This window comes from Heptranchias perlo, chromosome 33 (genome assembly GCF_035084215.1).
Source record: "Heptranchias perlo isolate sHepPer1 chromosome 33, sHepPer1.hap1, whole genome shotgun sequence".
Lineage (NCBI taxonomy): Eukaryota > Metazoa > Chordata > Chondrichthyes > Hexanchiformes > Hexanchidae > Heptranchias > Heptranchias perlo.
Window position 1 is genome coordinate 23,692,067 of NC_090357.1, and position 13,171 is coordinate 23,705,237.

At 44.3% G+C, this 13,171-nt stretch overlaps 1 protein-coding gene across 1 annotated transcript; it reads left to right on the forward strand.

Moving 5' to 3' along the window:
- The first annotated feature begins 218 nt into the window (after nt 1-218).
- On the forward strand, nt 219-6,864 carry LOC137301325 (uncharacterized). Its single transcript, XM_067970775.1, has 2 exons — nt 219-389; nt 6,145-6,864. Exons 1-2 carry the CDS (start codon nt 286-288, stop codon nt 6,809-6,811), a joined length of 771 nt encoding a protein of 256 aa, XP_067826876.1. The 5' UTR covers nt 219-285; the 3' UTR covers nt 6,812-6,864.
- The last annotated feature ends 6,307 nt before the right edge of the window (nt 6,865-13,171 follow it).

The window sequence follows — 13,171 nt, forward strand, 5'->3', positions numbered from 1 at the left end:
CCACCAGCATATCAATATATTTGTCAGATTTTCTCAGTCGAGAAAGATTTCAGTTTAAAAGTTTTGATTTATGGAATCTCTAAAATCCCCTTTATCACCTATAAATGACCAGGACTTACCCCTCCCACTATCTGAATGTGATGTCCCTGTGGCAATGTGACAACACAGTAGCATGGTTACCCCGGTAACAAGCTGAGACACTTTGGTGTGTAAAAAAAAGCGGAGAAGATGTGATTGGTGTCTGTGGCGATTAGGAAAGTGTTTTATTTTAAATATTTTAGCAAAATGGTTCAGCCAGAGAACCAATCGAAGAAGGGCAGCCTAATCAGGCGAATGCTGTTCTACATCATAAGGATCTGCAAATTGTCGGAAAACAAGACCGAAGACGAGTGAGTGACATGTGCTAAAAAAAGTTAACTTTTTGAGCATAAAACTATCCAGGATAGTATCTTATATTCCTCATCCATAACTATTCTTGACAGAGTTCTGTTGCCTTCGCCCCTCACTCTCCCATTCCCCCGTTGACAAAATCATTGGCTTCCCAAAATTTGTGATTTTTTTTATGTTGAGGTAAAAAGCCAGGGGGATGAGAGAGGTCTGTCCATCCCACATTTCTCGGAATGAATATGTTTCCCCTCTCTCACCTCCAAATCCTGTAATTATCTTGAGGCTTTCTTCTGAAAAGAAAGAACATGCATTTCTATAGCGCCTTCCCCGACCCCAAAGCACTTTCCAGCCAATGAAGTGCGTTTTGAAGTGTAGTCACTGTTGTAATGTAGGAAACGCAGCAGCCAATTTGTGCGCAGCAAGGTCCCACGAACAGCAATGTGATAATGACCAGATAATCTGTAGTTTTTTTTTAGTGTTGTTGATTTTATACGACTAACTCTTTCTACACTGTTGAACTTCTGAGTCAAGGACGTCACCAAATGAGATTAAAAATATCAAATAAAATGAGAGAGAAGGAGTTCCAAAATATTTTGATCGTCAAAACAGAGACTCTGTAGTTTTAAAGTGTCAATGCTAATAGTGACAGCTGAGAACAGGTGAACCCACTTCTGTTGGATCCCCCTCTGTCAGAGACAATCCCACTTTTAATCATCACAAACATGTTTATTTGTGTTTTCTCTCATTCCTCTCGGCTCTGCATGCTATATCTCCTCACTCCTTATCCCACTATTTCCAGCTAACTCATTTTCTTCCAGAGACATAAGACTGTGGACTGTTGGCTTTGCTCAGTCTCCCCAGTAGGTGTCAGCCCTGACTCATGTGGTAGCACTCTCGCCACTGAGTCAAAAGGTTGTAGGTTTAAGTCCCACTCCAGACTTAAGCACCGAAATCTAAGCTGATAGTCCAGTACAGAACTGAGGGAGTGCTGCACTGTCGGAGGTGCTGTGTTCGGATGAGATGTTAAACCAAAGCCCCGTCTGCCCTCTCAGGTGGACGTAAAAGATCCCATGGTACTATTTTGAGGAAGAGCAGGGGAGTTCTCCCCAGTGTCCTGGTCAATATTTCTCCCAACCAACATCACTAAAAACCAGATTATCTGGTCATTGTCACATTGCTGTTTGCGGGAGCTTGCTGTGTGAAAATTGGCTGCCTCGTTTCCTACATTAAAATAGTGACTATTCTTCAAAAGTACTTAATTGGCTATAAAGCACTTTGAGACATCCTTAGGTCGTGAAAGGTGCTATATAAATGCAAGTCTTTCTTTCTTCCTTCTGTAATTTTCAAAGCTTTTGAAACCCAGAGCCCGGCTACAATTAATCGTTACTTCCTGATTGACTTTGCCTTCACCCTTGGTGGTGTCCTGTGTTATGGGCCTTGGACCTTCAACCCAGGGTTTCTCAATGAAAAAGGCTTCTGCAGGTGTTGGTCAGCAGTAGTGAGCAGTCTCTGCTGCAATGAGGTTAGAATGCAACTGGTACAGTTTATTCTAAAAAAAACTGGGTTGAGGTATTTCAGCAAACCCGATTTCCATCGCTCCACCAGCAGCGGCCGTGCCTTCAGCTGCCTAGGCCCTAGGCTCTGGAATTCCCCCACCCTGTCTAAATAAATAAATAAATTCCTTTGAGGCAACCGGAGATTTCACTGGCGAGTTATTCCATTGGACGCGGGCGAAAGCAAAGAGCTTTCGGTATTTGCTTTCGGCATTTCCTTTTGGCTACATTAAAAAAAACGCTAAGCAGTTTTTCCCCGCGTCCAGCTGTGAATATGCCTCTTAAAATGAGCAGAAAAGGAGCGAGCCTGCCTCTCTACCCCCCCTTTCTCCTTGTTTAAGATGCTCCTTAAAATCTACCTCTTTGACCAAGCTTTAACCAAATATCCTGATATCTCTTTATATGGCACAGCATCAAATTTTGTCTGATAACCCTCCTGCGTTAAAGGTGCTGTATGAGTGCAATTTATTGTTGTTGTTGACATATTGTGAAGTGTGAAGCCCCCAATTATGACCGGACACATGGGGTGGAGTGGGGGGCAATTTTAACCTAACCCGCCCGTTGGGAAACTGACGGGATTGGATGGAACATTGGTTTTACACCCTGTCTGATTTTACTCTCTATTGAAGTTAGTGGAGGGTAATATTGGGCAGAGTGTAAAACCGGCCATCCACCTGATCCCGTGGGTTTCCTGCCCGGCGGGATAGGTTAAAATTACCCACCTTGATTTTTCGGTTCACCGGTCTGAAAGTTGTGAAATTGAATTCAGTAAATCTGGCAAATTGTGGGTTGCCACCAGAAAATGACCGTGAAAAGCTGCCGAATTGTCATAAGAACCCAACTGGTTGACTAATGTCCTTCAGGGTAGGGAGCCTGCTACCCCTCCCCAGTCTGGCCTACATGTGACTCCAGTCCCACACTCTTAATGCCCTCAAAACAACTAGGGATAGACAATATCGGCCTTCCCTGTGTCGTCCACACCCCAAGAACAAATGATAGATAAAAAACTCCATGCCCAGAGCAGGGAGTCACATTTAAAAGAGGGGGTGAATCGGAGAATTGGTGCTGCAGTTATGTAGATCTACCTCCAACCAGTGCTCCCAGAATCAGTGACTTCACCCTCATGTATTATTACTGGCTCAGTGCAGAAGGAAATCAAGCAAGGCAACATTGGGTTGGACCCAGATCTCCCACGTCTTCCTGATTTCTCTACAATCTCTGAACATGATCATTTCCTGCCCGTCAACACAGGATACCCGGGGAACAACAACGATTTGGCAATATAAAAATAAACTGACTGAGAGCAGTCTCCATATTATAAAAAGGGTATAGAGGCACGGGATAAGGTTCAAAAAAGATTCACAAGAATGATACCAGATCTGAGAGGTTATAGCTATCAGGAAAGATTGAACAGGCTGGGGCTCTTTTCTCTGCAAAAGAGAAGGCTGAGGGGTGACTGGATAGAGGTCTTTAAAATTATGAAGAGGTTTGATAGGGTAGAGGTAGAGGAGATGTTTCCACTGGTGGGGGGTCCAAAACTTGGGGTCATAAATATAAGATAGTCACTTAATAAATCCAATATGGAATTCAGGAGAGACTTCATTACCAAATGGTGTAGTTAGAATGTGGAATTTGCTACTACATGGAGTAGTTGAGGCGAATAGCATAGATGCATTCAAGGGGAAGCTAGATAAACACACGAGGGGGGAAGGAATAGAAGGATATGCTGATAGGGTTAGATGAGGTGGGGTGGGAGGAAACGTGTGGAGCATAAACACCGGCACAGACCAGTTGGGCCGAATGGCCTGTTTCTGTCCTGTAAATTCTATGTGTGTAGAATACTACAACAATAACAACAATGGACACCGAGCCAAAGAAAGAGATATTAGGAGGGGCGACTGAAAGCTCGGTCAAAGAGCTGGGTTCGAAGGATGATCTTGAAGAAGGCGAGAGAGGTGGCGAGGCGGAGGGGTTTAGGGAGGGAATTCCAGAACCTAGGCAGCTGAAGGTATTGTCCGTCAATGGTGGGGCAAAGGGAGGGGGGTTGCACAAGAGGCCAGAATCAGGGGAATGGAGAGCTTGGTGGGGGGGTTGCAGGACTGGAGGGAGTTACAGAGAGAGGGAGAGGTGATGCCCTGAAGGGATTTAAACACAAGGATGAGAATTATATATTTGAGACATTGGAAGACAATATAGGTCAGTGAGGACCAGGGGTAATGGCTGAGTGAGATTTGGTTTGGTTGGTTTGGTTTGGTTTGGTTTGGTTAGAACATGGACAAGGATGAGCTGAAGTTTTCGGAGGATGGAGGATGGGGGGCCGGCCAAGGGAGCATTGGAATTGTCAAGTCTGGAGGTGACTAAGGCAAGGATGGGGGTTTCAGCAGCAGATAGGCTGAGGAAGGGGTGGAGGCGGGCGATGTTATGGAGGTGGAGGTGGGCAGTCTTTGTGATGGAGAGGGTATGGGATCAGAAGGTCAGCTCAGGGTTGAATAGGATGCTGAGGTTGCGAACAGTCTGCTGCAGCCTAAGACAATGGCTCTGGTGTTGGGGATGGAATTGTTGGCAATGGTTTATGGCAGGGGCAGAAGATGATGGGAACGGTCTTCCCACTGGAGGAAATTGTGGCTCATCATCAAGTCAATTGTGGAGATGTAAAGCTAGGCATTGTTGGCATACATGTTCAAACTGACCCCAAGCCTGCAGATGATTTCGCCAAGGGTCAGGATGTAGATGAGGAAGAAGAGCGGGCCAAGGATAGATCCTTGGGGGGGGACTCCTGAAGTAACAGTATTGGGGCAGGAAGAGAAGCCATTGCTCTGGTTATGATCTGAATACATTCAAAATTTTGAATTTTGAGCACTGTATTTAATGAGGGCTTTCTTGATGTCTCAGTTGGTAAATACACTGCCCAATGTAGAACCAATAATAGACACCCGGAAGGTCCCAGGGTTCCCTCATCTATACTGAGAGAGCAGTTCTCATCCAGGGCAGTGTCAGGGGCACTACAATTGGCCTCACTGCCTTAAGGCCATGGAGCGAGAAAACCAACTAAGGTTCCAGTTCCTCATCACTTGTCCAGTGACCCCAGCTGGAAAGTTCCCATTGGGCTCAGCTCTTTGTCCCCTGAGGATCAAGGTACTGGAGGCCAATAGATTCCTGTAAGCTAGTAACTTCAAATGGGAAGGGGAGACAATCATAGGAACGGGGGTAGGCCATTCACCCCCTCAAGTCTGCTCCACCATTCAATTAGATCATGGCTGATCTGTATCTTAACTCCATTTTCCTGCCTTGGTTCCATATCCCTTGCTACGCTTAACCTAACAAAAATCTATCTATCTCAGTTTTGAAATTTTCAATTGACCCCCAGCCTCAACAGCTTTTTGGGGGAGAGAGTTCCAGATTTCCACTACCCTTTGTGTGAAGAAGTCCTTCCTGACATCACCCCTGAACGGCCCAGCTCTAATTTTAAGGTTATGCCCCTTGGTTCTGGACTCCCCCACCAGAGGGAATAGTTTCTCTCAATCTACCCTATCAAATCCTTTAATCACCTTAAACACCTCAATTAGATCACCCCTTAATCTTCTATACTCAAGGGAATACAAGCCTAGTCCATGTAATATGTCCTCATAATTTAACCCTTTTAGCCTCCGTATCATTCTAGTGAATCTGCGCTGCACCCCCTCCAAAGGCAATATATCCTTCCTGAGGTGTGATGCCCAGAACTGAATGCAGTGCTCCAGAAGTTCTCTAACCAGAGCCTTATACTACAGCTTAATTTCTACTCCTTTGTCTTCCAGCCCCCCTTGAGATAACGGCTAACATTCCGTTAGCCTTTTAAATTGTTTTTTATACCTGTCCTCTAGTTTTACTGGTTTCTGTACATTGACCCCTAAATCTCTCTGTTCCTCCACAGTTCCTAGCTTCTCATCACTTAGAAAACACTCTGATCTATCTTCCTTAGGTCCAAAGTGGATGACCTCACACTTCCTCACATTGAACTCCATCTGCCACAGTTTGGCCGATTCACTTAATCTATCAATGTCCCATTGCAACTTTCCGCTCCCACCTAATTTAGTGTCGTCAGCGAACTTTGATATACGGCTATTCCTTCATCTAAGTCATTGAGTGGGGGTGGGAGAGAGAGAAAATAATAATTCTAGTTTTGCCTTGAGTACTTTTAAACCCTAACTCTTGTTTCTCACAGCTCTGATGATTACATGAAGCTCGTGGATAAGTTGAGGGAGACCAAATTAGCTCCCTATCAGATGCCTATCTGCGTCAGCTGTTCAAAACCTCACATCAACCAATATTTGTTACCCTGCGAGCACATTGTGTGTGAGACCTGCTTCATTGGGAAAGATCAGGAGGACGTCGTAAATTTGAAGTGCCCACAATGCCAGGTGGAATATTTCATCAGCTGGCATAACCAGCTCGATCTCAAACATATCTATTCGGCTGTTAACACTGAAGCACGAAGCACGCAGCAGATAGACCATCATTTCAACCAGAAAAAGGGAGAGCCCGACCCCACCAGTATCTTCTGCGAGATCTGCAATGTCGAATCCAACTGCCATCCCGACAGCGTTAGTTCGAACGCGAATCATTGCAGGAAAAGCCTGAAGCCATTGTCCCACAGTAGGTCACCGGCACCCTTCGGGGAACATCGGAAGAGGCACCCCTTCAATCCATTCTCCAACACTAATCAGTACCATGTTCTGGATGCAGTGCCTGACCCGCAGGAGTGCCCGGAGACTGGGAATCATAACAACCAGTCTCTCCCTAAAGCCCCACCCCCGGATGAAAGAGAAACTGATCTGAGTGGCTCACCAATTGAGAACATAAGGCTACTGGGTCAAAGCAAACAGAAATGATGGGCCAAATGTAGCCATCTCTTTCAGCTAATGATCAATATTACATCACATATTACCTGGATGTAAGGATAATTGAATAAATGTTTATTGTTCAATGGTCTCTCCTTTGTGTAACGTTCAAACTACAGCTCTTCAAGTGGAAGGCCCACCACCACCTTCTCAAGGGCAACCAGGGATGGGCGAAAAATGCCGGTCTTGCCATATCCCGAGAACGAATAATAAAAAAATATATAGAAGTTGAGACTAATTTGGTTTTATGAGGAGTCCCTAGTACAGAGGCAAAGATCTACCAAAAAAAAAGTTATTTTTGAAAAGTCAAATTAAAGAGTATGGTTATAAGCTCTGAAGTTATGAGCTAAGTTTTCTAATTGCACACCCCCAGTGCGAAGCTCCATCTGCAGAGACCACATATTGGGAATCACGTGCACAATTTTCCATCCATCATGTGTTCCCAGCTGGCAAAGCTCGTCATTGCAACGGAAGTTACCCTTATATACTTTAATAATTTGTCTTCATTTAACCGTTAGAGTGCCAGAAAGTCGAGGGGAATTCTAATCTGCCTGGGCTGAATGGTTTTGTATGTTTTCAGCTCAAGCCCTGTGAGGTTGAAGCAAGCACTGATATTACAGTAATAAAACTATGTCAGCTTTATTGATGTAATATTGACCCAAATTATTGCAATAAGCACTCAAAAGATAACTTTACAACATGAAAGGTTTAGACACTTCAATTCATCATCCTTCTCCACCTCATTTTTCCTTCACCATTCTCTAATAATTTTAATCCTTTTCTAAATTTAAAATCATACTTTCAAAACCTTTTGCTTATCTCCCGACCCCTACCATCCATTGAGAAGGTTGAAGCAACTTTTAAGAAATTAGGTTTTCAGTGGCCGAAATCCAGCTGTTCCATTTTTGGATTTTTGCTCAGATATTTTTCTCGTATTTGGCAAGAATCCCTACACGAACCCCCACTCCCTACAAACCAGAGTCTACCTTATATGCCAAATATCTGGGTAATTGTAGCGAACAAAAGTACTCATCACTGTATTTAACTTACCAAATGTGTCACCAGCCCGCTTGTGAGCCCTTGTTGGTCATGGTAAGTTGGATGCTGTGCTGTTTTATGATTACAGGAGTGTTATTCTGTATAATGCACAATGTATTATTCTGTTGCTAATGAGGAACAGTGTCCCTTTAAGGCCACAAAGTCTAATTGTTGTTAAGTAAACATAGCCTCAGGTCAATCAGTGTTTAATTGCTGTTTAGGCTACAAGCCATAATATGGCTTTACGTACTTTTAATAATTATGATTGCTAAGTTTATTTTTTAAATTCTCAGCTGCAGACATTTTGACTCCTGTGTTAGCAAGATACTTTATACTGAAAGGTTAACTTTCTTTATACATTCCAAATAACTGAGTTTCTTTCTTTTAACAAAAATTGTTGGAAGAAATTTGGATATGAACCAATTAGCTGCAAGATATCTGCATAGACTAAATTTGCCTATAGTGTGACAGAGAAGTGTGACCTTAAAGATAATGTTCACACACAACCCATTTTTATTATACTGAGATAGAGAAACAGATAAATAGAGGCAGAAACAGTGAGATAGGATAAAAGTTTCTCCTTTCCCACCTCTCTAAAAAATCTTTATAAAAAAGAAAAAAGTTAAATTGGACAAGAGAATTTTTATTTTTATTGGTCTTTGCCTCTTCCATTTTTACCGAGAATGTGATCAGGCACATAGTCACCATAATTGTTTAAAGTTCATTTTTTTGGAATTGCACATTGCCATTGTTAACGATCCCATTGTAGGGCCAAATTGTTTAAATAACAGGGCCACCAGTAGAATGGCATTATAGTATTGGTTTGAGCAGACACTATTTTCCACCAACACATGTCCAACCCTAGTCTATCTTAATATTGCCCATCTCCACCCCTTCTTCAGCCCATCTGCTGCTGCTGAAACCCCCATCGATGCTTTTGTAACCTCCAGAATTAACTATTCCAATACTCTCCTGGCCTGCTTCTCATCTTCCACCCCCCCATAAGCTTGAGCTCAGCTAAGACTCTCCTGCCCGTATCCTAACTCGCACCAAGTCCCGTTCGCCCATCACCCCTGTGCTTGCTGACTTACATTAGCTCCCAGTCATTCAATGCTTCAAATTTACAATTCTTATCCTTGTGTTCAAATCCCTCCATGGCTTCTTCCCTCCCTATCTCTGTAACCTCCTCCAGCCCTACAACCCTCCAAGAACCCTGCGTTCCTCTAACTCTGGCCTCTTGCACATCCCCCATTTCCTTTGTCCCGCCATTGGCAGCCGTGTCTTCAGCTGTCTAGGTCCTAAACTCTGGAATTACCTCCCTAAAACTCTCTGCCTCTCCAACTCTCACTCCTCCTTTAAGATGCTACTTAAAACCTACCTATTTGACCGAGGGCTTGGTCACCTGTTCTAATGTCTCCTTCTTTGGCTCTGCATCAATTTTGTCTGAATATGCTCCTGTCTTGAAGCACCGTGAGAATTTTACTATGTTAAAGGCGCTGTATAAATGCAAGTTGTTGTCACTTCAGTCAACTTTGATTGCCTATCCAAAGAAGTGGTCCAAGAAACCTAATGGAAGCTCAACCTTCAAGGAAAATGCAAGGATACATTCAATCAATCCACCCCTGCATGGATTGTTGTCCATTATGGTCAAATAGCAAAACCAAACTCATCACTGAAACTCGGACATGAAGATGCAATTGAGTTCAGATATTAGCGTTCAGCGAGAATCCTGTAGAACCGTACCTCAGGAATAATCAGTGCCTTTGCAAAAGCAGGTGAGAAAACGGGAGATGGAGGGGAATACAAAATCTCAGAAAAACTCCATCCTAGTGAGTTTCTCCCTCCGTTAGATAAAACTTTAAAAGATATAGAAGAATAGAGAAACTTTGGAGTTCAGTTACCCAAATCTACAAAAGTAGGAGGACAAGATGAAAAAGCTGCAAAAAACAAACGGGCTCCTAGATTTTATAAATAGGGGCACAGGGTATAAAAGCAAAGTAGTTTTGCCAAACCTATACAAATTGTTGGTTAGACTGCAGTTAGAATATCGGGTCTAGTTTTGGGTGCCTCCCTTTAGAAGGATATCAAGGCCATGGAGAGGGTGCAGAAGAGATTCACTAAGATGATATCAGGATGAGAGGCTTTAGTTACGATTCAGGACCAGAGAAAGTGGGGCACAGGTGAGCCCAGACAGTGAGTGCAGCCAAGCTATTTTACCATGGAGGGATTCATAGCCGATCTTCTCCTCACTTAATGACAACACACATGCACTTTCGATGAGGAACTCAGGCTGAAATCCTCCCACCCCCATCCCCCCACTCCCTAGTTCGGGGTCACCATGGTCAATTATAGTGCCCAAATGGACATCCCAGCTGAAGTGAGCCAACTCACACAGACCTGGGAACTACAGTCTGCTGATCAATCGAGACCATTACGGAGCTGTACATTTCTTTTGTTCTTATTTCAGAAACTGTCTCCACGGTACTAATAAATTGCATCAATTGCACAGTAAGAAAGAAAAGATTCGACACCGAGTTCATTTTCTCATGGCCTGCTAGGAATTTATACTCAGCTAACACTGGTTCAGTTAGAAAGAAAGGACTTGCATTTATATAGCACCTTTCATAACCTCAGGATGTCCCAAAGCACTTTACAGCCCACAAAGTACTTTTAAAGTTATGTCACTATGTACTATAGGAGATGTGGCAGCCAGTTTTCACACAGCAAGGTCCCATAAACAGCAATGAAATATATGAGCAGATCATCTGTTCTATTGATGTTGGTTGAGGGATAAATAGTGGCCAGGGCACTGGGAGAATTCCCTTGCTCTTCTTCAAATAGCACCATGGGATCTTTTATATTCACCCGTAAGGGCAGACGAGGCCTTGGTTTAATGTCTCCCCTGAAAGACGGCACCTCTGACAATGCAGCACTCCCTCAGTACTGCACTGAAGTGTCAGCCTGAATTATGTGCTCAAGGCCCGGAGTGGGATTTGAACCCATGACCTTCTGACGCAGAAGCAAGAGTGCTATCACTGAGCCATGGCTGACAACCAGTTAATATAGTTCACAGGCCAGCACGGCCAGTGACACCACCTTCATAGCTAAAGAACACTCTGGGAACAATTCCAGTCCAGAGGTGCTGTTAAGGCCAAGTATTGATTGCCACAGTGAAGACACTGCATCAGCAATTTGTTTTCAGAGTAAACACACAAAGAAACAAAGTCAGGAAGGGAATCTAGCCCCAGGGCGCCCTTAAAAGCACAGGCGCCTCCGGTCGCTATTTAGCTAGTCAGTTACTCTTACTGTGCAGTCTAAACACAATCTGCTCTCCCACATAAACTCACCCTCAACCTCTGTTACAAAGAAACCATTGGTGTTTATTTAATGCAGTAGTAACCAAGATAGCTTAAGCCAATATACTTTAATATTGCATGTGTCTTGTGCGATGCTCTTAAAGCTCCTTTATATTGATAGCGGAAGGTGAGTGGGTTGACCGGTTGCTGCTGGCACAGTAAATTAGGAAGAGGAGTAGGCTATTCAGCCCCTTGAGCCTGCTCCGCTATTCAATTAGATTAAGGCTGATCTGCACCTCAACTCCATTTCCCCACTTTAGCTCCATATCCCTTGATACCCTTAGCTAACAAAAATCTGTCTATCTCAGTGTCAAAAGCTCCAATTGACCCCCAGCATCCACAGCCTTTTGGGGGAGAGAGTTCCAAATTTCCACTGCCCTTTGTGTGATGAAGTCCTTCCTGATTTCCCTCCTGAATGGTCTAGCATAAATTTTAAGAAGATGTCCTCTCGTTCTTGATTCCCCCACCAGAGGAAATAGTTTTTCTGTATCTACCCTATCGAATCCTTTCAACATTTTAAAAACCTCAATCAGATTACCCATCCATCTCCGATACTCAAGGGAATACAAGCTAAGTTTATGCAACCTATCCTCATAATTTAACCCTCCAAGCCCTGGTATCATTCTGGTGAATCTGTGCTGCACCCCCTCCAAGGCCAATATATCCTTCCTGAAGTGCGGTGCCCAGAACTGAACGCCGTAGACTTTTAAGGGAGGTGAATGCCATGCCTCTGGTAGTGTCCCAAGAGAGGCCGATGGTGGTGCAGAACCTCTTCCTATTGCCCCACCAACAGGGCACACATTAACTGGGCAGAGCAGTGCTTGGATGCTGCGGGTGTTCACTCGAGTATCTTAAATTGCTCCCACTGCTACCAACACCAGTGACAAACCCACAACCACCAGTACTTCACACTCGTGTAATCCAGCTCTGAATGCTCTCTGCGGGCAATTCGGACGGACGAAAATCTAGACTTGTACCCGTGGGCAAATTTCACACACTCACCATTGCACCGTATTGAAGACCTGTGACAACACAGTTGGACGACGAAGCTCCAATTCTACGTCCTCCTCTCCAGTTCTCTTACTTCCTCTCCTGAAGGAGATGATTCTTGTTGGGCTACAGTCCTGCTACTGCTGGACAGCTGCCATTACCTCACCCAGGTGGACATTTTTCACACGTAACCCTAAACAGTGAGTGTCAACAGAACATTTGACCAGAAGGAGCACCAACTGACCCTCATCTAGCACTCGCTCAAAAAACCAGCACACACAGTTTCCAGCAGGAATCACTAGAGAAGGAAGAGGAGTGGGAATCCTGGATATTATTTTCCCTCATTAATGCTAATCCAGAGAAACAGAGGCTAATTGTGGTGCCTCAGCTGAGATCAGAAACTCAGCACAGACGGGATGAAAACGGTGGTCTTCCTGGTCTGTATGGCTCAGTCCTAGCTGAGGGAGTGTATTTATTGACTGAGCCATGGAGCTTAGGAGATTCTCTCTTCTTACGAGTATTTTCTCCTTCACTGTGTCTCCACTAATTAGTCACGTCCCTGCTGAAGCTAGACACTAGAGGGTGCACCAGAGCAGCTCTCCATCTGTGAAGAAGCTCGAGGCTGAGATTGGGAACTCAGTTCATGGCCCATTACAACCTCCTCTTCCCCCCCTCCGCAGATGACCTCGTGGCTTAGGAACACTGAGGGAGTGCTGCACTGTCGGAGATGGCCGTCTTTCAGGTGAGACGTTAAACCGAGGCCCCCGCCTGCCCGCCCTTTCAGATGGACGTAAAAGATCCCATGGCACTATTTTGAAGAAGAGCAGGAGAGTTCTCCCCGGTGTCCTGGCCAATATTTCTCCTTCAACCAACATCACTAAAGCAGATTATCTGGTCATTATCACATTGCTATTTGTGGGATCTTGCTGTGTGCAAATTGGTTGCTGCGCTTCCTACATTACAACAG

Coding starts and splice junctions, on each gene's coding strand:
- LOC137301325 (XM_067970775.1), top strand. CDS start 286: ATGGTTCAGCCAGAGAACCAATCGAAGAAGGGCAGCCTAATCAGGCGA. Junction 390..6,144: donor GAAAACAAGACCGAAGACGA/GTGAGTGACATG, acceptor TGTTTCTCACAG/CTCTGATGATTACATGAAGC.